The 22,903-nt window shown below is 37.7% G+C and overlaps 1 protein-coding gene across 1 annotated transcript in view; it reads right to left on the bottom strand.

The window, feature by feature from the left end:
• Nucleotides 1-22,903, bottom strand: part of PSD3 (pleckstrin and Sec7 domain containing 3) — a 441,162-nt gene that overhangs the window by 217,006 nt on the left and 201,253 nt on the right. Inside the window, exon 9 of the mRNA XM_047771731.1 lies at nt 17,717-17,806. Within this exon, the coding sequence (XP_047627687.1) occupies nt 17,717-17,806 (90 nt within the window). The remainder of the gene's footprint in view (nt 1-17,716; nt 17,807-22,903) is intronic.

The raw sequence follows: 22,903 nt of genomic DNA on the forward strand, positions 1-22,903 counted from the left end.
TCCTCTATGTGGATTACTATAATAATCAGTTGATAAAGCTGTGGTTTTTAGCCAGATGCCAGAGGGCCACAACGTCTCTGCCCACAGAAGCTGCAATGGTACTGTGTCATCACCCACCCAAGCAGGCCACAAAGTCCACTGAAAATGGCCAGCGAGGTACATACTGTGGGGACATACAAAGAAAGAGGAGTATATTTTATGGAAGGCTACATAAAGTGAAAATACTGCTTTTCATCAGTATATCTGGAGTTCTAAAAAGTTTAGAAATACTGCAATAACTTTTTAGACTTTCACATGTAATTCTACTGGGTTCTAAGAGCCAAAGAAGAGGTGATAAAAAATTGCTCTAGCCCTTTTAAAAATATTTCTACACACTAAGTGTGTAACTTTTTCTTTTTTTTACAGGTCATGCCTGTGGTATACAGAAGTTCCCTGGCATCTGCAACCTACACCACAGCTCACAGCAATGCTGGATACTTGACCCACTGAGCAAGGCCTGGTATAGAATCCACGTCCTCATGGATGTTAGGCTGATTCGCTACCGCTAAGCCACAACAGGAGCTCCAAGTGTGTAACTTTTTGACATTCCTCCTACTTTTCTACTTTGATCTAAAAAGTCTGATGATTTCTGACAGTGGCCTGAATGGCTGTAAATAATAACTAACACACGAACTGCATCTAAGGGACAAAGCCTTCTCTGAGTGCATCACACATTGTCACGCTTCCTTTTTCCACACTAGCACCTAAGCCATTATCCCACCTCAAGTCCTTTCTCCTATTCTGGCTCCACAGCATCCATTAGAACTGCCCTGAGGGGCAACTAAATGCTACCTCCTCAAAAAGGGCTGCCTGGACACTCTCCTGTGGGAAGTCATTTCTCTTTATTCTGAAACCCCACAGTATTTCTATGTATCTCTACTGTAAGCAGAATTCTAATGATACTGGCTCCCCAGGATTCTGGTCCCGTGCTTATTTATCCAAAAGCTCATCTGGGCACTCCTGGGATGGAGCTCTGTGTATAGGATTAAGGATACTAATCAGTTGACCTTAATAGAGGATGATTATGGATGATTGGGTGGGTTCATGAGTTATGCAAGCCCTTCAAAGCAAAGAGGAAGGAGAACAGTGACTTGGGAGATGTGCCAGGAGAGGAGAGAAGAGGAAGAATGCAGCAAAGAGGTCAGAGACACATGAGGAGTGAGGACTGGACATGTCATCACTGGGTCTCTCTTGGAGGAGATACAGGTGGCCTCTAGAGACTGAGAAGGACCCCTGCCCAATAGCCAACAAGGCAAGGGGGACCTCAGCCCTACAACCACCTGGAACTTATTTCTGCCAACAACCAAATGAACTTAAAAGTAGATCTACCCTCACAGGCTATCTGCACTTAGATCTGTTCTTACGAAACCCAGAACAGAAGAACCCAGGCCAACCCAAACCTTGGACCTACAGAATGGTAAGACAACCAATCTGTGGTAATTTGTTACAATAGGAATAGAGAACTAAGGTGTTTTCTTTTGTAATTTATCCTATTTAATAGTTCAAATATAAATGAACATCAGAATCACCTGAGGAGCCTTTAAAATGCACATGGACCCCATTCCCAAATAAAATTGCTGAGGGAGAAGAGGGGAGAGTAGGAAGAAAACAGTAAAATTTTATTTATAGCTCTGCAAGTGGCATTTTCCCCAACATTTTAAAAATATGAGCATCCCCTCAGAAAGTTCCTGCAAACCCATCTCCAGAGTAAACCATGGTTTTGATTTTATTTTCCACAGTAAGTTAGTTTTACCTAAACAAGAGCTACAAAATCTGCACCGCATACACCACTATAAACCTCCCTCCTCCAGGATGGTGTGTACACTGGTACCCACCTCTTTTTATTGAGTATCACACGCTAAGGCTCTACCATAGTTTATCCAGCCCTGGTTGATGGACATTTGGGTTGTTTACAGTTTGTGGCTATTATGAATAAAGCTGCTATAAATATTCTGGTGACATGGTTTCATTTCCTCTGAATTGCTGCATCATAGGGTATGTGTATGCCTAGTTCAAGATCTTTCTCCAAAGTATCTCTAATTTTTAAGTTTCTACCTGAGTGAGAATGTCAGTCGCCTACTTTTTCTCCCCTCGTCTCAAATGATTTTAATATGTAGCTGGAGTTGAGAACCACTATATTAAATTAAAAATTCCTCCAGGGCTGGATGCATGTCTTACTCATCCTTGCTTTCCCAATATATTTAGCACAGTCTTCAGCAAAGCAGGAAATCATGAATCCTATCAGACTTCATCTTGATCCAGCTTCTGACTTTTGCCATACATGGCAAATATATTAAGTATGCCTTCAATAACTAAACACGATTAGTATATAATCTTGAGCAAAGTATTTCATGATATGCATAATCATTGGTCCAATATTTGTTTTCCCTACCAAATTCCAAGCTCCAACAGGACATGTCCTATGTCTTACAAAGGCTGAACCCATGAATCCAGCACAGAGACTAGACACATAGTAGGGCTTCAATGAATGAACAAAGTGCTTGAGAGAAAAAAAAAAAAAACACCTTTCTCCCAAGTTTTTTTGTTTGCCTATTTTAATTAACAACAAGGCACAAATCTATACTCTGGAAGAGCCCTAGGTCTACAGTTCTCAGTATTTGGAGGGGAAAAAAGATCTTTCTGAAAATCTGATTAAAACTATGGATACCTGCCTCAAAAACAAACAGACCAAAAAAAAAAAAAAAAAGATAATGTAGGTATACACTCACACACATTCACAACCATGCATACAACATCAATTTGTTCACATGATCAGAAATCACAGCACTGGGTTTCACAAAAAAACTGCAATCATTTTCATTCACAGCTATTTGTTGAATATCTGATTTGTCCTAGAATTCTATCAGGTACAAGGATGAGATGCAGTCTCTGCCCTTAAGAATAGGGGCAGGAAAGAGGTAACACAAGTGATGATTAACGCCGTCTATCAAATTCAGTTATCTCAGAATCCATAACCCTTTCAAAGATCTTTTTTGCCCAAGTCTACAGCATGTGACTAATATCCTGAAATTCAAATAACCTTTCAAGGCAATGGTTTGGACATAGAGATTTACCCTTATGTTTCTGGAACTGAAAGTAAAAGAGAGAAAGAAGAGTAACAACTTATCTATGTTGAATTCTCAAGGAATAAATGCTTCTGGGAGCTTTTACCTTGAAACAACCTCATGATGAAGGGAGAAAGGTGCTGTGGTCCTGGGTGGACTTCCTTATCTGGGAAAGAGCAGAACACGTGGCAATTCCCCACAGGTGGTCTACCTATAACGTGGGGCAGTGTCAACAGGAAGGTTCCATTGCCAACCTTCATCCAGAGGCACCTCCTGGTGAGGCCCTGGGACAAGCATTTCTGGCATTTCTGAGAAAGCAACAAAACTAAGTTGCTATCTGTGGAAAGCATGAGGGAAGGGTAAATGTTACAATAACTAAAGTAAACAAAAAGCTTTAAAATAGCCACAATAAGAATCCAACATTGGAAGAGAATGGAGTTCAAGAATGTTTTTTTGGTAGAGAAATGAATTATTCCATATCAGTGGATTTTCTGATTGAAGCTAATTTCTTTAAATGGCAAAATCTTTATAAAATAGTTGCTGGCAATCTTTCCAAATCTATTTCACACTTCTTGTCTCCTTAATCAAACTAAGTAAACACAATGTAACATTTCTGATGACTCATAAAGCCATCCTACCCTGCCTGAGAGGCCTCCTCCCAGGAGCCCTCAATACAACTCCAGCTGCTCCAGCTGGAGACCCAGTGCTGTCAAAGTTTCATTTTTTCTTCTTGCCAACATCCATATACCTGACCAATGGCACTCTACTGCAACATCACCCTTCTAACTCATGGCTAAACCAGGAAAATAATTATTTCTCCAACATAAGTTCAATTTAAAAAGTTAAATAACAACCTAAATGCGTACGCCTTATTAAATTTGTTTTAGAAAAAGCAATTGGATATGGCTGTTACCTTGGTAATGATGCACTGGCTCAGGGATGGTCAGTGGCAGGTGCCCAGGTCCAGCCCGAATTTTTAAGCATCTGTTTTTAAAATAGCACCTATATGGCCATTTGCTTAGGCTATATGGTGAGAAGATAAGGCCAAAATTTTAAAGTAACAATTCTGATTACTATTATACATAAGCCATAAGTGAGAGTCTGAGTAAAATGTTTAAGGTCTGTTAAATAGACTCTGTAACACTCATTTATTTCAGCTATTCAGGTCATTTTTTTTTGTCTTTTTTTTGGCTATTTCTTGGGCCGCTCCCACGGCATATGGAGGTTCCCAGGCTAGGGGTCGAATTGGAGCTGTAGCCACTAGCCTATGCCAGAGCCACAGCAACGCGGGATCCGAGCCGCGTCTGCAACCTACACCACAGCTCACGGCAACACCGGATCATTAACCCACTGAGCAAGGCCAGGGACCCAACCCACAACCTCATGGTTCCTAGTCAGATTCGTTAACTACGGCGCCACGACGGGAACTCCTATTCAGGTCATTTTTACTTTAATATTTTCGAGTTCTGAGTCTTTTTTCAGACAACTGACCATGACTACAATGAAAAAACAATTTGTTTTCCTTTATGAGATTTTACTATACAGCTACAAATGCCTTCCAATTAAAAATCTGTGTCCTCAATAGACAGGTAAACCCTGGTTTAGGATGGACTATGTGCTGTGATAGCTCATCTGCCAGGGAACTGCAGGCCTGTTAAAACAAGTCCCTCACTGTGGAGGACCCCCGCCCCCCTCTGGTATAGCTAAGCAAAAGAAGGACAGTTTAAATTTCCATGACCCACTGCGTTCATATCAACACCACACGTTCATGCCTGAGTGACCGGAGTGCCAACCCTGAACTGTCCCAAACACATGAACATTCTAACTTCTGTGGATGCATCTTAATATGAAATTCTGCAGCACTTCCTGGAAGGTACTTATGTTCACCACTATACCACACCAATGCTCTGCAGCACTTTATCATCGAATTAAAATGGAATATATTTTGGATCAGTAATATTTTATACAGTACTCAATGATTACTACCTCCCCTCTCCCCTCCTCAAACTCTTTTCATCTTTTTTTGGGGGGGGAGGGGTTTAAAAATCTGTTTATACTCTTTAAGCAGCATCTGTTCTGTCAAAATGTTCTAACAGACTTCTTTTTGATGGATTTTTTTTTTTTTTTAAAGCATGAACATGACTTAGAGATCTAAGTATTTGTTTCCAAGTATTATCTTCCTCATCATCACCGTTTTCCATTCAAGGCCTGAACCACACCAAAGGCAGCAGCTCTGTCTGTCTGTGATGAGCATGTGACTGGAAGCACTAGCATGCATCCACATCTCCACAGGGAAAGCAGAGAGAAACATACCACGAACCTGTATCACAGCTCAGCGTGACTCGTTTTACCGAAAAAAGCAATACTCCATATTTAAGCCAGAACCTTTAAAGCTTTTCTCTGAAAAAGCTTGCTAACATCGCTCTTCTCTTAAAAGCCTCTCCTGCTTATGCCAGGATAAGCATTCAAGCCCTTTTCCATAGAGACTGTTGCTACCAGGTTTCCATGACCTTCTCCTGGAGAGAGAGCTCACCTACTTCAGGCAACAGTTGATGCTCTTTTTTTAGCTACACTTAAATACCACCCTTCCGTTCCTATTTTCAACTGCAAACTCTGAATATAACTCAGATCAAGTATTTTCGAGAATTCACTTCAAGCTTTTCATTTATAAAAAGTTCAGACTTTTCTAAAATCGTGGCCTTCTTCTTCCTCTCATATAAGTCTTTAGGAGTAATCCTTGACAATTCTGCTACAACAAAGGTAATTTTCTTGGATTAAATCTGAACTTCCACCATTAAGTATATACTTTGTCTAAACCAATAAATACAACATAAAAGTTAAAACTTGAGAGATGTGACTTGTGTTTACAAAGGAAAAAGTGAAGTTTAAGAATATCCCCAGTACTGGCGTTCCCAGCATGGCGAAGTGGTTAACAAATCCGACTAAGAACCATGAGGTTGTGGGTTCGATCCCCGGCTTTGCTCAGTGGGTTAAGGATCCGGCATTGCCATGAGCTGTGGTGTAGATCACAGATGCGGCTCGGATCCCGCGTTGCTGTGGCACTGGCATAGGCTGGCAGCTATAGCTCCAATTAGACCACTAGCCTGGGAACCTCCATATGCCACAGGAATGGCCCTAGAAAAGGCAAAAAGACAAAAAAAAAAAAAGAATATCTCCAATACTTAAGATTCAGAGTCATTTAAAAAATCACATATAATTTTTTCTAGTTGCTTCTTTACCATAAAATATTTTGTTCAAAAGACATCATACATGAGTAAGTTTGTGCATGACAGAAAAACAGAGTATGAAGTTCTGATCCTGGTGGGGAATGGGGACAGGGTAGGGGGTACCAGAACTGAAAACTTGAAAATTATGGGCACAGCCCACGTTCTTGTTTCACAAAGAAATCAAGAGCCCTGAGGAACCATCACTCACTCTAAGCAGCAAAAGGACAGGCTTGGAGCCCAGAGACTCCCACAGCCCATCACAGCCCTTAGAGCCTGAGAAAGCTCTCAAATGCATCTAGACAGCCTGGAGCTGGCCCTAAACACATAGCACTCTCTAACCCTCATAATCACTCTAGAAGGAAGGCATTGATGCCAGGTTACACCCTCCCACCCCCCCCCCACCCTCTCTACCCTCCCCAACCCCCACTCCATGTGGCCTGCAGACCAAGCTCTAACTTGGAAGAAAGCTTCAGGGCTTTTCCTACTTTTATGGCTCTTCCGTTTTACAAAATTTAGAAGGCAAATAATACAGAAGGGGATGGAGGGGCATTTTGGAAAAGAATTTACCAACAGACAGGCTGGTAATATCACAAAACAATTCAAAATCATTCCCTGAATACTGTCACCACCCACATCCAGGCCACCATTCTCTCTTGCATGGACAACTGCAACCACTCCTACCATCTTTTCCATTTTTACTCCCACTTCCCTCCAAACAATTCTCACAGATCCCGGAGTAATAATAATATCGTTTAATGGACTCATGTGACTTTTCAGCTTTCAACTCTTTAAAATAATCCCCATTGCCTCTTTCTTAATAATTTTTAATGCTGCTACACCATTATATCTAGGCTCTTCATCATGATATTCATTACTGTGGAAGAGTAATGAGAGAGCAGTAAAGTATGAAAGAGTAGTTAAACTTCATTAAGCTCATTATTACATGGGGCCTACATATCTGGCTGAATGGAGAGAAATGGAAAAAATTCTTATTCACTGAAAAGTTTTTATTTATTTATTTGCCTTTTTTTTTTTTTTTAGGGCCGCATCCATGGCATATGCAACTTCCCAGGCTAGGAGTCGAATCAGAGCTGCAGCTACAGGCCTACACCACAGCTCATAGCAACGCTGGATCCTTAATCCACTGAGCAAGGCCAGAGATCAAACCCATATCCTCATGGATACTAGTCAGATTTCTTTCCACTAGGCCATAATGGGAACTCTGTCACTGAAAGTTTTATTGAATAACTGTAGACTCATATGCAGTTGTAAAACATAATAGAGAGATTTCTTATCCCTTTTACTGAGTTTCGGGCAATGTTAACATTTGCAAAACTACAGTATAATATCACATCCAGAATTCTGACATTGAAAAACCCGTTATAGTTGTCCTCATTCGCTAATACTGGAAGCAAAGATGAAAGAGGAGAGAGCAAAAATGGGAGAGAAATGTTGCTTAAGGTCAGGCTTTTGGTAGAAAGAAAAGTAGGGCAACTGTCAGTGTTAAATTTTTAATATTCTCCCTGGCTGAAAGGGTCAAATTAGACAGGTCGATGGCTCTGAAAGTAAGCTAAACTGGCTTTGCTCTCTTTTTAAGAAAAATCCTTACAGTTCCTGCTGTTACTCTGTGGAAGCAGGTATTTTTTGAGTTTAAGCTTACAAAAAAAAAATGTTTATCTCTAAATCTTTAATGGCTGGGTTTTTTTCCTTTAACTTACCCCTATATACAACTGTAATTATATTAAAAGCCTCCTGGTTATGAACCTACAGAGCATAATCTTATATTTCCTAATTATGTTTCCTCCTTTTCCAACAAGATGCCTTCATCTTTATTTAAAATGTGTTTTTCTTTATTGATATTCTGAGTCTGTTTGTTTAAATGCTACCCTCCTGGATAATTTCTCCATCACTTTCTCAAGTTACTTTTCCCTGAGAACGCCAAAGAAAAAAACTGAATTTAAAAAAAAACATACAATGTTCTCAGCCAACTATGTATGTTAAGGAATGGATGGATACAGGTAACCTATATACTCTTAGAAAAAAATTTTTTAAGAACTGTATCTTGTTTTCTTCTGGAGAGCAAGGGAAAACAAATGTATCTGAATAAGAACACTTAGATTCTAACAAATAGAATACTTAACAATTTTTTTAACTTAAAAACTTTTAAAAAATTTTTATACAATTTTTTTTTCCCCATTTCTAGGGGAAAAAAATGCTCCCGCAGCATATGGAGGTTCCCAGGCATAACCGCCAGCCTATGCCAGAGCCACAGCAACACGGGATCCGAGCCGCGTCTACAACCTACACTACAGCTCACGGCAATGCCAGATCCTCAACCCACTGAGCAAGGCCAGGGATCGAACCTGCAACCTCATGGTTCCTAGTCGGATTTGTTAACCACTGAGCCATGACGGGAACTCCAAAATTTTTATACAATTTTAAGGTTACTTACCATTTACAGTTATGAAATACTGACTATATTTCCCATGCTGTACAATACAATACATCCCCCAGCCCTTCCAATTTTTATACCAACAATCAGTGCTTCCCACTTCCGCACTACTATACTGCCCCCCCCACCCCAGTGGCCACCAGTTTGTTCTCTGTACCTGTGAGTCTGCTGCTTTTTTCACTACTTTGTTGTATTTTTCAGATTCCATATATAAGTGATATCATACAGTATTTGTATTTGTCTTTCTTTGTCTGACTTAATTCACTTAGCGTAATGCTCTCCAAGTCCATTCATATTGCTGCGGATGGCAAAATTTCATCCTTTTTATGCCTGAGTAATATTCCATTGTATTCTTTATCCATTTATATGTTGATGGACATTAAAGTTGCTTACATGTCTTGGTAACTGAAAATAATGATTCTGTGAACATCTTTTTGAATTACAGCTTTTGTTTTTTTCAAATATATACTCAGAAGTGAAATTTCTAGGTCATATGGTAGTTCTATTTTTAGTTTTCTGAGAAGCCTCCAAACTGTTTTCCACAGTGGCTCCACCAATTTACATTCCTACCAATAGCATATGAGGGTTGTTTCCCCACATCCTTGCTAATGTTTTTTATTTGTGTTCTTTTTTATGACAGCCATTCTTGCAGGTGTCAGGTTGTATCTCACTGTAGTTTTGATTTGCATTTCCCTGATTAGAAATGTTTAGCATCTTTTCATGTGCCTGTTGGCCATGTGCATGTCTTCTTTGGTAAAATGTCTATTCAGCTTCTGCTCATTTTTTTAATCAGATTGTTTCATTGATGTTGAGTTGTATCTGCTGTTTATATATGTTAATATTAACCCCTTATTGGTCATATCATTTGCAAATATTTTATTCCATTCAGTAGGCTGACTTTTCATTCAGATGCTTTCCTTTGTTTTTAAATTTAGGTTCCATTTGTTTGTTTTTGCTTTTATATCCTTTATGAGACAAATCTAAAAAATATTGCTATGATTTATGTCAAAGAGTGTTCTATCTATGTTTTCTTCTAGGTGTTTTGTAATGTCCAGTCTTACATTTACATCTTTAATCAATTTTGAGATGATTTTTGTGTGTGGTGTTAGATAATTTCATTCTTTTCCATGAAGCTGTCCAGTTCTCCTAGCACTATTTATTGAAGAGATTGTCTTTTCTCCATTGTATATTCTTGCCTCCTTTGCCTAGCTTAATTGACCATAAGTGTGTGGATTTATTTCTGGGCTCTGTCCTATTCCGCTGATCTACATTTCTGGTTTTGTGCCATACTGGTTCTTTATACCACACTGTTTTGATGACTGTAGCTTTGTAGTATTGTCTGAAGACAAGGAGTCTGATTCCTCCAGCTCTGTTCTTCTTTCTTGAGATTCTTTTTTTTTTTTTTTTTGGCTATTCAGGGTCTTTCATGTTTCCATATAAACTTAAAAATGCTTTGTTCTAGTTCTGAGAAAAATACCATTGGTTTTTTGGCAAGGATTATACTGAATCTGTAGATTGCCTTAGGTTGTAGGATCATTTTAACAATATTGATTAAAAAATAAAATTACAGGCCAATATCACTGATGAATATAAATGCAAAATACTATCAAACTGAATCCAACAATACATTAAAAGGATCACACACCATGATCAAGTGGGAATTATCCCTGGGATACAAGGATTTTTCAGTATCTTCAAATCAATCAATATGATACACCACATGAACAAATCAAAAAATAAAAACCATATGATCACCTCAATATATGCAGAAAAATCTTCTGATAAAATTCAACTCTGATTTATGATTAAAAAAAAAACAACTTTCCAGTAAGTAGGTAATGAGGGAACCTACCTCAACATAATAAAGGCCATATATGACAAACCCACAGCTAACATCATAGTCAAAAGTGAAAAGCTGAAAGCATTTTCTTTAACATCAGGAACAAAACAAGAATGCCCATTCTTACTACCACTTTTATTCAACACAGTATTAGAAGTCCTAGCCACAGCAATCAGAGAAGAAAAAGAAATAAAAGAAATCTAAATTGCAAAGGAAGAAGTAAAACTGTTTTATATCTATTTGTAGATGACATGACACTATACATAGAAAATCCTAAAGATGCCACCAGAAAACTACTAGAGCTCATCAATGAATTTCATAAAGTTGCAGTACAAAATTAATACACAGAAAACTGTTGCACTTCTATATATAAACAATGAAGTATCAGAAAGAAAGGGAAATTATGGAAACAATCCCATTTATCATTATATCAAAAAGAATAAAATACCTAGGAATAAACCTACCTAAGATGGCAAAAGATTGTAAGACACTTATGAAAGTAAGGCTTTCATTGTAAGACTCCAATTGTAAGACACTAATGAAAGAAACCTGAAGATAACACAAACAGATGGAAAGATATACCTTGTTCTTGGATTGCAATATGTAACAATTTAATTCACTATGTGACTTATCATTTCATTAGTGGAATGAAGCATATGAATTCCACTAAGTCAGGCACACTAATTTATATTCTTTCAGTTTAATTACCCCTCCCCTAACCTTCCTCAATACGCACACTTCATCATTAACTACAAACTTAAAGTTAAAAAACTTTCTATTTCCCTTAAGAGACTGCAACTAATTTTAAAGTTAATACAACTACAAGTAAAGGAGATAAATGCAAGCAATTTTTTAAAAAAATAAACTTCTGAAAAACATTCTAAAGTCAAATACTGAATCATAAGCAACAGCCTTTAAGGGTGACATGCTATTAACTTACCCAAGCAAAATTATTTACCATGATTTCTAAGGATTTGCAGTGACAATGCCTTGTGACTGGAACTATTCTTAAAGATACCTGTGAATTTAAGCCAATTTAGGAGAAGGTATGTTTTAAAACACTGCAAATTTTATTCAGTTTTGTTTTTAGTTACATTAGAATCATTTTAAAAGACTTGGGTGTTTTGTTGTTGCAGTCCTCTCTATCATTAAGATGAGGTAAAAAAAATTCTTAAATTAGAGAGATTTTTTAGCTCACCTTTTTTTCTAATTCTCATTGGCACCTCCTGAATTCAAGGAAAAAACAAAATAAAATAAAGACCTAACCATGACTAGGATAAAAATACTAAGGAGCCATTATTTAAGTATCAAATGGTAGGTAGCAATAAAAGCTGGAGTAGAAAACATGCATTTCGGGAGTTCCTGTAGTGGCTCAGTGGTTAACGAATCCGACTAGGAACCATGAGGTTACGGGTTCATTCCCTGGCCTTGCTCAGTGGGTTAAGGATCTGGCGTTGCCGTGAGCTGTGGTATAGGTCACAAACGTAGCTTGGATCCCATGCTGCTGTGGCTCTGGCGTAGGCCAGTGGCCATAGCTCCAATTAGATACCTAGCTTGGGAACTTCCACATGCTGCAGAAGTGGCCATAGAAAAGGCAAAAAAAAAAAAGAAAAAAGAAAACATGGATTTCATGTTTCATTATCAACATCTTCAGTTTGGAGCTTCCCAATGTAAAATTAGTGTGCAGTCAACAACAGACTGACTTTCCACCCTGTGTGTTCCTCTGTCACTTTTACTTTTCACAGGCTCCTTTTCTCTTATTTTCTATTTTCTTTTCTTCTTTCATGTAAGTATATTTTGAAATGATACCTCCTCTCAGGTAAGTAAATAACTGGTGGGCCACACCCGAAGTCCCAGAGTCACTCTCATCATGTAATGCACCTTTTCAAACCAGAGTCAGAAATGGAGAGCAGCCAGGACTAAAGATTAAAATCTAGCTTTTCTTTTAAAACCAAGAAGTTCACTGGAGACTCAGAAGAAATAAAACTCGAGAAGCAGGAAGGCAAAGGAGCAGGTGCTACACTTTGAGCATGAGATAGAGGATGATTCAAGAAAAATTTTAAAGATTATTCTACAAAGAGCTTCAGAAACATGCATATGATTACATGCCAAAACTCTCACTAGTTCTTGGAATCAGTCCTTGATGAGAGTGGGTGGGAAAGGACCCCCCCCGCCACCACCACCACACCAGGCTAACAGCCAAGAGTCTGCAAAAACCAATGGGAAGGCCAATGCACCAAGAGTCCTGGTCCTGAGCCTTCTGACCCAGAACAGGGAGACAACCAGCAAAACCCATTCTTCCCCAGGGGTTTTAGTCACTTCAAATAATTCAAATCTCCATTAATATCCCAGGGTTTTCTTAGGATCTTTAAAGATGACCAGAACTAATTTGCTTCCTTAAAGGTTCTTGATCCCAGAATCAGCTGAAGACCTAACTCTCCTTAGTCCTACTCTGGCAGCATCAAGACCCAAACCAAATAAAAGATACAGAAATGTAGCAAGAGGGATAAGGTCCAGGAGAAAGACACTGTTGTTAACAAGGTAAAAAGGCAAAAAATAAGGATAACCAAGGTTCACTGTCAGATGCCTACTCTTCACAGAACAAATGCCTCTTGCAAAGGATTTCAATGGCCATTCTTTGGAATCTACACATCTTTAGAAACGAAAGAAGCCATAAATGATGAGGGTTAAAAATCTTACAACAAAAGGAGGAAATGTTCCCGGTCAAGATCACAGATGGCTTTTAAAGAGTAAGGTGCTATGTGTGTTTCAGCAGAAAAGGGATGAGGAATAGAGGTCCCGTCCACAGACATTAATCCCACTCAGCCCTGGTTACTGTAAAACACCTTGGGTCCAAATAATTGCAGGAAGGGGTAGTCCTTTTCCACTCCATTGTCAGATAGGTAAAGAATAACATAATATTAAAAATAAAAAGTTATAATAGCTAATACATCACTTTTACATGCTAGGACTCTGATGCCATTACATATACCACTATATTTACACACACACACACACACACATACACACATATATACACAAATACTCGTTCAATTATTATTCACAACTGGATGAGGTGGGTACTAATAAAACCTTCCATGTCATATATGAGGAAATCAAGTGAAAATATTTAAGTGAATTTGCACACAGTCCCACAGCTAACTGAGAGGGGAGCTGGAACTGGAACCCAGTCAGTAGAGCTCCCAAGACCACAAACATAATTATCATCCTATCTCAGGAAGTTCAGTCTCCAACCCAGAGCTGACCCACATTTTACATTCAAATCCCTTACTATTCATGTCCTGAAGAGTTTTTTTATTTATGAAAGTCTTAGTTAGGGATTTCCTATTAAATTATCAGAACTAAGAGCAGAACCTCCCTTTCCCCCTTTTTTCCACCTTGGCCCCAATGATGCCTGAAGACAAACCATTATCCACATATTGGGATGGGCAGGCCCTGTGGAGCCATGAAACATGCCAAAGGATTTGGCATAGTTTGTTGAATGAATTCCTGTCTTGTTTTGATGAAGAAGTAGGCAGGGGTTCTTACAAGAAAGAGAGAACATTAATGTTTATGGATGGGAAAGGGGTTATGAAATGGAATTATTAACCTAAATAAAAATAAAAATATGTCTCCTACTAAAATTGTTTCTGTATTTCAAATAAAGGCCTATCTCAAACATCATGTTCTCCTACCCAGATTTCAACTTTAAAGAACTTAAATAATATCCTATCACTGTCTGCCTGCTCATATCCAGTCCATTCCATTCCATACCACAGACATTTTTAACTTATACTCTAAGCAATTTGTGGGGAAAAACTATTTGCACAAAGTACTCATATATTCATATATCTGTTTAGGTCACGTGAATGAAAAGGGAAGGAGCAGTGGAATTGCAAAGTGTGAAAAAGGGTTCCATATATCATACCTATCCTTTTCATGTAATCTAAAGCAAATATATAGGAAAATGTTAACTCAACTCTCTGAAATAAAGGCTTGAAACAAGCTCCTCATTTTTCGTTCCTTTAAGTATCTTAAGGTCTATTTTTTCCATAACCATTTCTGTTGAAAGCAAGCAAATTCAATTTATATTTTTATTTTAATATGGAATAACTGCCCATTTTAAGGGAGAGGGCCTCCATCTTGTTTCAGTAGTTTGTGATCTCTGAGAACAGGGGCCCATTTGGTTCTGATATGTTCTCCATCAATATTCCTGACTGTATGTATCTGTCTGTGTGACATGTGTATAATATTGTCCCCCAAAATGCAAATTAATATTCCACCCAATTATTTACACCAACAGGGGATAAAGAGATAGCTATTGAGAGAGATGGGAGGAAGAGAGGGGGTATTAGTTTTGGTGGGAAGAGAGGAGAGAAAGACAGACAAGACAGAGACAAAGAGAAAACAAAGGAGAAAGGAAAAGACAGAAATAAAGAAAAACAGGGTGGGGGGGAGTTCCTGCTGTGGCTTAGCAGGTTAAGAACCCAACTAGCATCCATGAGGCTGAGGGTTCCATCCTTGGCCTCACTCAGTGGGTTAAGGATCTGGCATTGCCCCAAGCTGTTGCATAGGGTGGCTCAGATCTAGAGTGACTATGGCTGTGGTGTAGGCCAGCAGCTGCAGGTCTGATTTTGTTGGGGAAAAGTGACCCTGGCTCAGACTGTCAGTGTCGGAAAGTAAGACACAAGCATGGGGAGACCTCGACAAGGTTCTTTACTTCTGTAGAAGGGCACATGTGCTCAAAAAGCTCTGGCGAAGAAGGAAGGATCCACTATTTAACCCTAACACAGGTGGTACATCTCTCCCCTTCCCACTGGTCAGGTCAGGGCACACATTCTTCTCCCAGAAACAAACTGTTACTGGGAGAAGAGAGACAGAAGGGGGTGGAAGAGGGTGTCTCAGAGGAAGCAGGAACAAAACGGAGTAACCAAGGCTTCCTTTTATAGAAAAGACATATGTTAATTCTCACAATCTGACCCCTAGCCTGGGAACTTCCATATGCCCCAAGTGTGGCCCTTAAAAAAAGAGAGAGAGAGAGGAACAGAGGAAGAAAGGTAGGGAAAGAGAGGAGGGGCAGGGAAAAGGAGAGAAAACAGCTAGAAATACAAAAGACTGAAATGAAACAAACGCTGTAAAGAAAAACCCTTTTCTTGTTGAAACATGCGGTAACATCCAGATTCCTCTGAAATGGAAAACTCTCCTCTTGGGTGGGTGAGTGGCTGGGGTTTGTTATGAAAAGGAATCAATATTTTACTTGACAACTTCACTGTCACTTACAGGGTCATTTCACTGTCATTTCCCACAGTAAATAAAGAACAGTATAACACATATCTCTCCCCTCAGGTTTGTAAACATAACCTCAATTGGACAAATGCAACACATCACCCAGCAGATTCTTGGCGAGTGAATCAAAGAACATGTGTTTACCCAAGGTGAACAGCAGCCACTGGCCTGTACGTTAACTACATTTGGTTCAGAAGCACCATCAAACACGTTCGAAATTTGCCCACTGACGCATCCACTAATACACATTACTGGGAGCCTCACTAAATTCTAAAAGCTTCACTGTAAAAATGTTTTCTGTCAATTTTCATTTCTAGCATAACTTGATAAAAGTCTCAAAAACCCTCTCCTAGAAAGGGTCCATTATTCTCCATGCTCACTCATCCCATGAGACTGAAAAAAGACTTGTTCACATGTGTCTTCTGTATAACTCTCATGAATGTACAGAACTTATTTATCACATCACAACACCTTTATTCTACACTTTGGAATTGTAGCTTAAGAAATGGCAGCATTTGCTCTATAAAGAAAAGACTTAAAAAATACCTTCCTATTTATACAATAAGCTGAAGATACATTTCTTCCTGCTCTTTTCATAATGTAATTTTTTAATGAGCTGCGATTAAAGCCAGTAGGACTTGGAATCTCATAATACCATTTTTATACCTTCTTTCATTTTTCAGAATATGTATGTCTTTCCAAATCTGGCACAATTTGATTCTATATTATATAGTTTAAAAGTCACAAAAACCATAATAAAGGACTTATCTTTCACCTGGTACATTTCCAAATTATACCATGATTCAAATGTGTTGCCCTTCTTAGCAAATTAATTCAAAGGAAATGATTCCAAAAGAAAATATACATGTGTGCAAAGTATTTTTTAAGGGAAACTAGAATCAAATGGAAATCTGTAAAAATCACATTCTCAACATACACATGAACTTCTAAAATATTCATATCCTCTATCAACCATCATTTTGTATCTGATCAAATGCACATCTCATTTATGCCGCTGCGGAATGCTATGAGGTCCAAAGTTGATTTTGCTGTCTCCTAGAAAATAATCTGATTATAGGGGAAAACATGTTAATTGCTACCGATAATAAAAGCCAAGAGCAAATAATTCAGATATTCTGCAAATACTCAGATTTAATTTAATCTCTTCCAGGGATGACCTGAATGGATTTAGATTAGGGACTGAATCATCAGAATTACTTCCTTTAGAATCTGAAAATGCTTTCTGGTTTCCATAGTGAATATACCTTCGTGATCTTTCCCAAGTTCTAACCATCAAATACGTCAAAAGTGCCTGGTACTTGTATTGCCAGTTATTCCAAAGCTACTTATTATCTCAATATTATCAATTACAATGTGGACATTTAGGAATTATTAACTGAAGGAGACTTGGCATTCTGACACATCAAGCACAAGGCCCAAGAGAAACATCACCAATAAAACCAAAGGCAAAATCCAAATACTTCAGTGATCCCTAGCCTGTCCATCTTAGATTAAAAGGTATGCAGAAAATATAAGCATATTTTAAAAACCAATGTTTCAGGGTAGGGGATTAAGAGGTATGAACAAAGTATGAAATAAATAAGTACAAGCATATAATGTACAGCACAAGAAATAGACCCAATAATTTATAATAACTTTAAATGGAAGGAATATCATCTATTAAAATACTGAAGCATTACATTGTGCACACATAAGACAATAAAAGAGACTAATATAATACTGTAAATCAACTATACTTCAATTAATAAGTAAATCAATACATAAAAACCAGCATTTTGATGCTTACTTTCAGTAGATCCTTGGAGAAATCACCACCCTCATCTACCCCTTGGAGGTTTGCAATGAACTCTTGGCAGGTCATCTTCTTTCCAATATTCTGGAATAGAGGCAAATAATATATCATACTGACACATGCAAAAATAAGATCACTTCTTTAAAATGTGATTAAGCAAAGCAAGGTTGACTTGGTTTTACAAAGCCAAACACCCCCCCCCAATATGTGTATGTATACATATGCATACAATACAAATTTATATGCATATGAAAAAACAGATGGCTTATTATGCTTTCAAAACTGAATATAACTATGAATAGCAAAATTATGTCAAAGCTTTATTTTAACCTAAGAAGAAATATGAAAAACCTATGCTTCATTTATAAAAATAACATACAATGCAGTTTTTAAATGAGAAACATGAAAAATGACATTTCTGAGCTGAACTCTGATAGATTTGCTTCTTCACTTATACTTCTGACATATTTTCAGGACCTGTTAAAGCCTTAGATTTTAGACTACTACTTCACGCTGGCAAGGTAGCCTGTCACAGTCTCCTGAGTACTGGCAGGAGGACCACTGCATGAGAGGCACAGGAATTTATCACAACAGGAGGAGCCTGAATACCAGCATTTTCTTGGTAAGTTCCCTGGGTCCCAATGCTCAGGGAGCAACTCAAATCAGGCCAGCTGATACTGCACCTACAGTAGGAGCCCTGAGGTCTGGGAACCTGAATCTTTGTAATCCAGCAGTAAGTACGCCTACCCCTCTGCTCTGAAAAAAGAGAAACCAGCTCTTATCTTCAAGACCATATGCAAATCTAACTACTGAATCACCAAATCTTCCAAAGCAGCTCATTAGAGCAATAATACTGAAAAGACAGACCGGAATAAAGGCAACCAAAGCTTTGGTTCACAAAATATAACAAAAGCAAGAGACCCATGGAGAAATGTCTCCTAAAGCATGTTTCCAAGCTGACTGAAGGATAAGTTTAACCAAAGAAAACCCCATGAATAAACAAAAGTTAGAAAGTCTGAATTTTAAAAAGGGAAAAAAATGTAAATACACTGAGAAAACTAATAAAATTGCTATGACAGAGAATCACCTCCAGCTCCAATCAAGTTACAAGTTGCCAGTTGCGAAGGATTCTGAGGGTCAATGTGGACACCAGCAGAAACCTGTCACGCATGCAGGAGAGGGACACAGAACACAGGTGCACAGGCAGGGGATCTCTGGTACAACTCGGTCCAAGTGAACAGGAAGTACACCAATGTCCTAACACCCCTGCACACAGCCTAGTGCATTCACAAAAGACTAAGCGCAGGGCAAACAGCAGTCTTCAAGGTGGTGCAGAATATTCCTGGACATAAGGACCATAAAGGAAAGCAAAGCCATAGATAGTTTTAAGGGAGTATTGATACAGAACTTAACTTCAGAAATACAGATGTGTCAGAGAACACAGTCACCTCTGTGTCTTAAAAGTAATGGCTTCCCATGTCCCCTCTCACTACTGCCCTTCTACCCTCCAACGTGGAACAATCTGCCCACCCACGCTGGCTGATTATAGTCAAAGTGATAACACTAGTTAAAAACCTTGCCTCTTCCATCAGCAAAGAGGGTATTTAGTCTCACCTTACATGAAAGATTGGATGAACATTTAAACAATGAGAATTGGCTTTGCCAATTAATGTATTTGGTAGATATTTCCTACAAGTTGAATAAATTGAATCTGGAATCCTAAATTCTGATGAAAATTTATTTAAAGCACAGAAAGGAACTTCAATGGAAAATACTGTTTCATAACATTATATTTAAAAAGACAGCATCATATTTTCCCAAACCTTATCAAGAATATGAATGAGATCAAACAAGGTGCCTCAAGGTAAAATGTAACAAGTATAATCAAGAGTCATTTTGATATGACTTGGCAAAGTTTTTTGGGATATTTTCCAATGATTTGAGAAAATGAAAGAATAATGATGAGGTAAGAAGTTATTTTCCAAGTCAAGTGGTTCCAATCCTATGCTTTTAACAAAATTAAAAGAGGACATAATTTAATCATCAGTTAAGAACAATAATGTTTTTTAATATGTGACTTGGTAAATTCAAAACTTGTATTTGTAGTCAATTTTGCAGTATTAACAATGATAAAATTTTCTTTTAGAATGATCTATATTTAAATACTTTGAAGTCTTTTATTCATAAGTAATCAAAACCTTATTTAAATTTATGTAATTTTTGTTGCAAGTATCAAATAAAATGTTAATAAAAGGTTCCCAAATATAAAAATATATTACACAAAGAAAAACAGAAGTATAGGAAAGCAGACAAATTATGACTACTAAAAGCAAAATTTTTTATATGATAGAGGAATGTTAACTTGTAACTTAAAAACTATAAGCTTTATTGAAATATAATTCATATAAACATCCATCCTTCTGAACTACACAATTTAATAATTCTCAGTATACCGAGAATTGTTGTACAGCCATCACCACTATCTAAATTTAGAACTTTTTTTTTTTTGTCTTTTTGCCTTTTCTAAGGCTGCTCCCACTGCATATGGAGGTTCCCAGGCTAGGGGTCTAATCAGAGCTGTAGCCACCAGCCTACACCAGAGCCACAGCAACGCGAGATCTGAGCCACATCTGCGACTCACACCACAGCTCACAGGAACGCCGGATAGTTAACCCACTGAGCAAGGGCAAGGATTGAACCCGCAACCTCATGGTTCCTAGTCGGATTTGTTAACCACTGCGCCACGACGGGAACTCCTAAGTTCAGAACATTTTCATCACTCCCAAAAGACACCCCATATCCATTAGTAGTCAATCCCCAAAACTCTCCTCCCATCCCCACTATCTATCTCCTGGCAACCACTTATGAATTTTTTATTTATTAAATCCTATGGATTTGCCTATGCAGGACATTTCATAGCAATGAAACCATAGACAATATGGCCTTTCATGATGGCTTCTTTCATTTAGTATAACATTTTCAAGCTTCACCCATATTGTAGCATTAACCAGTATTTAATTTTCTTTTACTGCCAAATAACATTCCATTGTATGAATATACCAAATTTTATCCATTCAGAAGTTGGTGGATACCTGGACGGTTTCCACATTTTGGTTATTACAATGTTACTATAAATATTTGCATACAAGTTTATGTATGAGTGTGTCTTCATTCCTTCTATGTATATAACTCCAGAGTAGGACTGCTGTGTCATATGGTAACTCCACGTTTAATCATCTGAGGAATTTCCAGCATCAGTTTAGGTTCCCACTAGATGTGTATGAATTTCTACTTCTCTACATCCTCACCCACACTTACTTGTCCTTTGTACTGTAGCCAGCCTAGTAGGTGTAAACTGGTATCTTGTGCTTCTGATGGGCATTTCCCTCATGACTACTGATGTCCGGCATCTGTTCGCTTGCTTATGGGTCATTTGTATATACTCTTTGGAGAAACACCTACTTACATTCTTTGTCCTTTTCTTTTTTGGAGCAGGATCTACATAATTTATTATAAGATAAAGATTCACCAAGTAATTAAAAGAACAAATCAATACTAGTTGACGTATTTATGAAAGTATTTTAAAACTATGCTCTAACATCTGCTCTAATTCTTTGCCATTTTTTTAGTATTTGTCTTTTTATTGTTGAGTTGGAAGTGTTCTTTATATATTCTGGTACAAGTGCCTTATGATACATATACTTTGCAAATATTTCTATTCTGTGGGTTGTCTTTCACTTGATGGTATTCTTTGACACAAAGTTTTTAATCTATATGATATACAACTTATTTTTTTCCTTTGTTGCTTGTGCTTTTATTTCATTAATACAGTGATTACTTTGATTTTCATATGTTGAACCAATCTTGCACTCCTATAATAAATCTCAAATGGTTGTGGTGTATAACCTTTTTAATGTGCTGCTAGATTAGGATTCCTCTATTTTAAAAAAAGATTTTGTATCTATATTCACAAGGGCTATATATAAGGGCTATTAGTTTCTTGCAGCAGCTTTGTCTGATTTTGGTTATCGGGTAATAATTACAGTCCTCGCAGAATGCTTTGAAATGTGTTCCCTCCTCTTTTGTTTCTTTCTGAAGATTTTGTGAAGGATTTATATTAAAACTTCCTTAAACGTCTGGTACAATTCACAAGTAAAACCATCTGGAATTAGGCTTTTCTTTGTGGGAATTTTTTTATTACTAATTCAATCTCTTTATTTGCTATTTCAGATTTTCTATTTCTTCTTTGACTTGGTTTCAGAATGTTCTATTGATTGGTCCATTTCACCTTGGTGATTTAATTTGTTAACATACAACTCTTCATCCTTTATAATCCTTTCATTTCTGTATGGTAAAAGTAACATCCCCTCTTTTATTACTGATTTTAGTGATTTAAGTCTCTTTTTTCCACATTTTCAGGCAAGCCAGACCTTTGTCATTTTTGTCAATCTTTTTAAAGAACAAAATGCTAGTTTTATTAAGATGTTTCTCTATCGTACTTTTATTCTCTAGTTAATTTATTTCAGCTCTTTGTCATTTTCTTCCTTCTGGTTTCTCTGGGCTTAGTCAGCTTCATTTATTTTATTTTATTTTATTTATTTATTTTTGCCTTTTCTAGGACCGCTCCTGTGGCATATGGAGGTTCCCAGGCTAGGGGTTGAATCGGAGCTGTAGCCGCCAGCCTTCACCAGAGCCACAGCAATGCAAGATCCGAGCCGCATCTGTGACCTACACCACAGCTCAAGGCAACACCTTAACCCACTGAGCAAGGCCAGGGATTGAACCCACAACCTCGTGATTCCTAGTCAGATTCGTTAACCACTGAGCCACGATGGGAACTCCTCAGCTTTATTTTTGTTTTTTATCCTGGAAGGTTAGGTTACTGCTTTGAGATCCTTTTTCCTTTCTAATATAGGCATTTTCAGCTGCATCTCATAAGTTTTATGTTGCATTTTAATTTTCATTCATTTCAACGTATTTTTTAATTTCCATTGTAAATTTCATCTTTGACCTATAGATTATTATGGAATGTGTGGTTTAATTTCCACAAAATTTCAACCTGTTAATGATTTATAATTCTGTTTCAAATATTCAGTGAATACACTTTGTGTATTTTCGTGCCTTTTTCAATTTATTGAGACTTGTTTATATTCTCTCCTAGAAAATGTTCCATTTGTACCT

The sequence above is a fragment of the Phacochoerus africanus genome, chromosome 3, assembly GCF_016906955.1.
Source record: "Phacochoerus africanus isolate WHEZ1 chromosome 3, ROS_Pafr_v1, whole genome shotgun sequence".
Classification (NCBI taxonomy): Eukaryota; Metazoa; Chordata; class Mammalia; order Artiodactyla; family Suidae; genus Phacochoerus; species Phacochoerus africanus.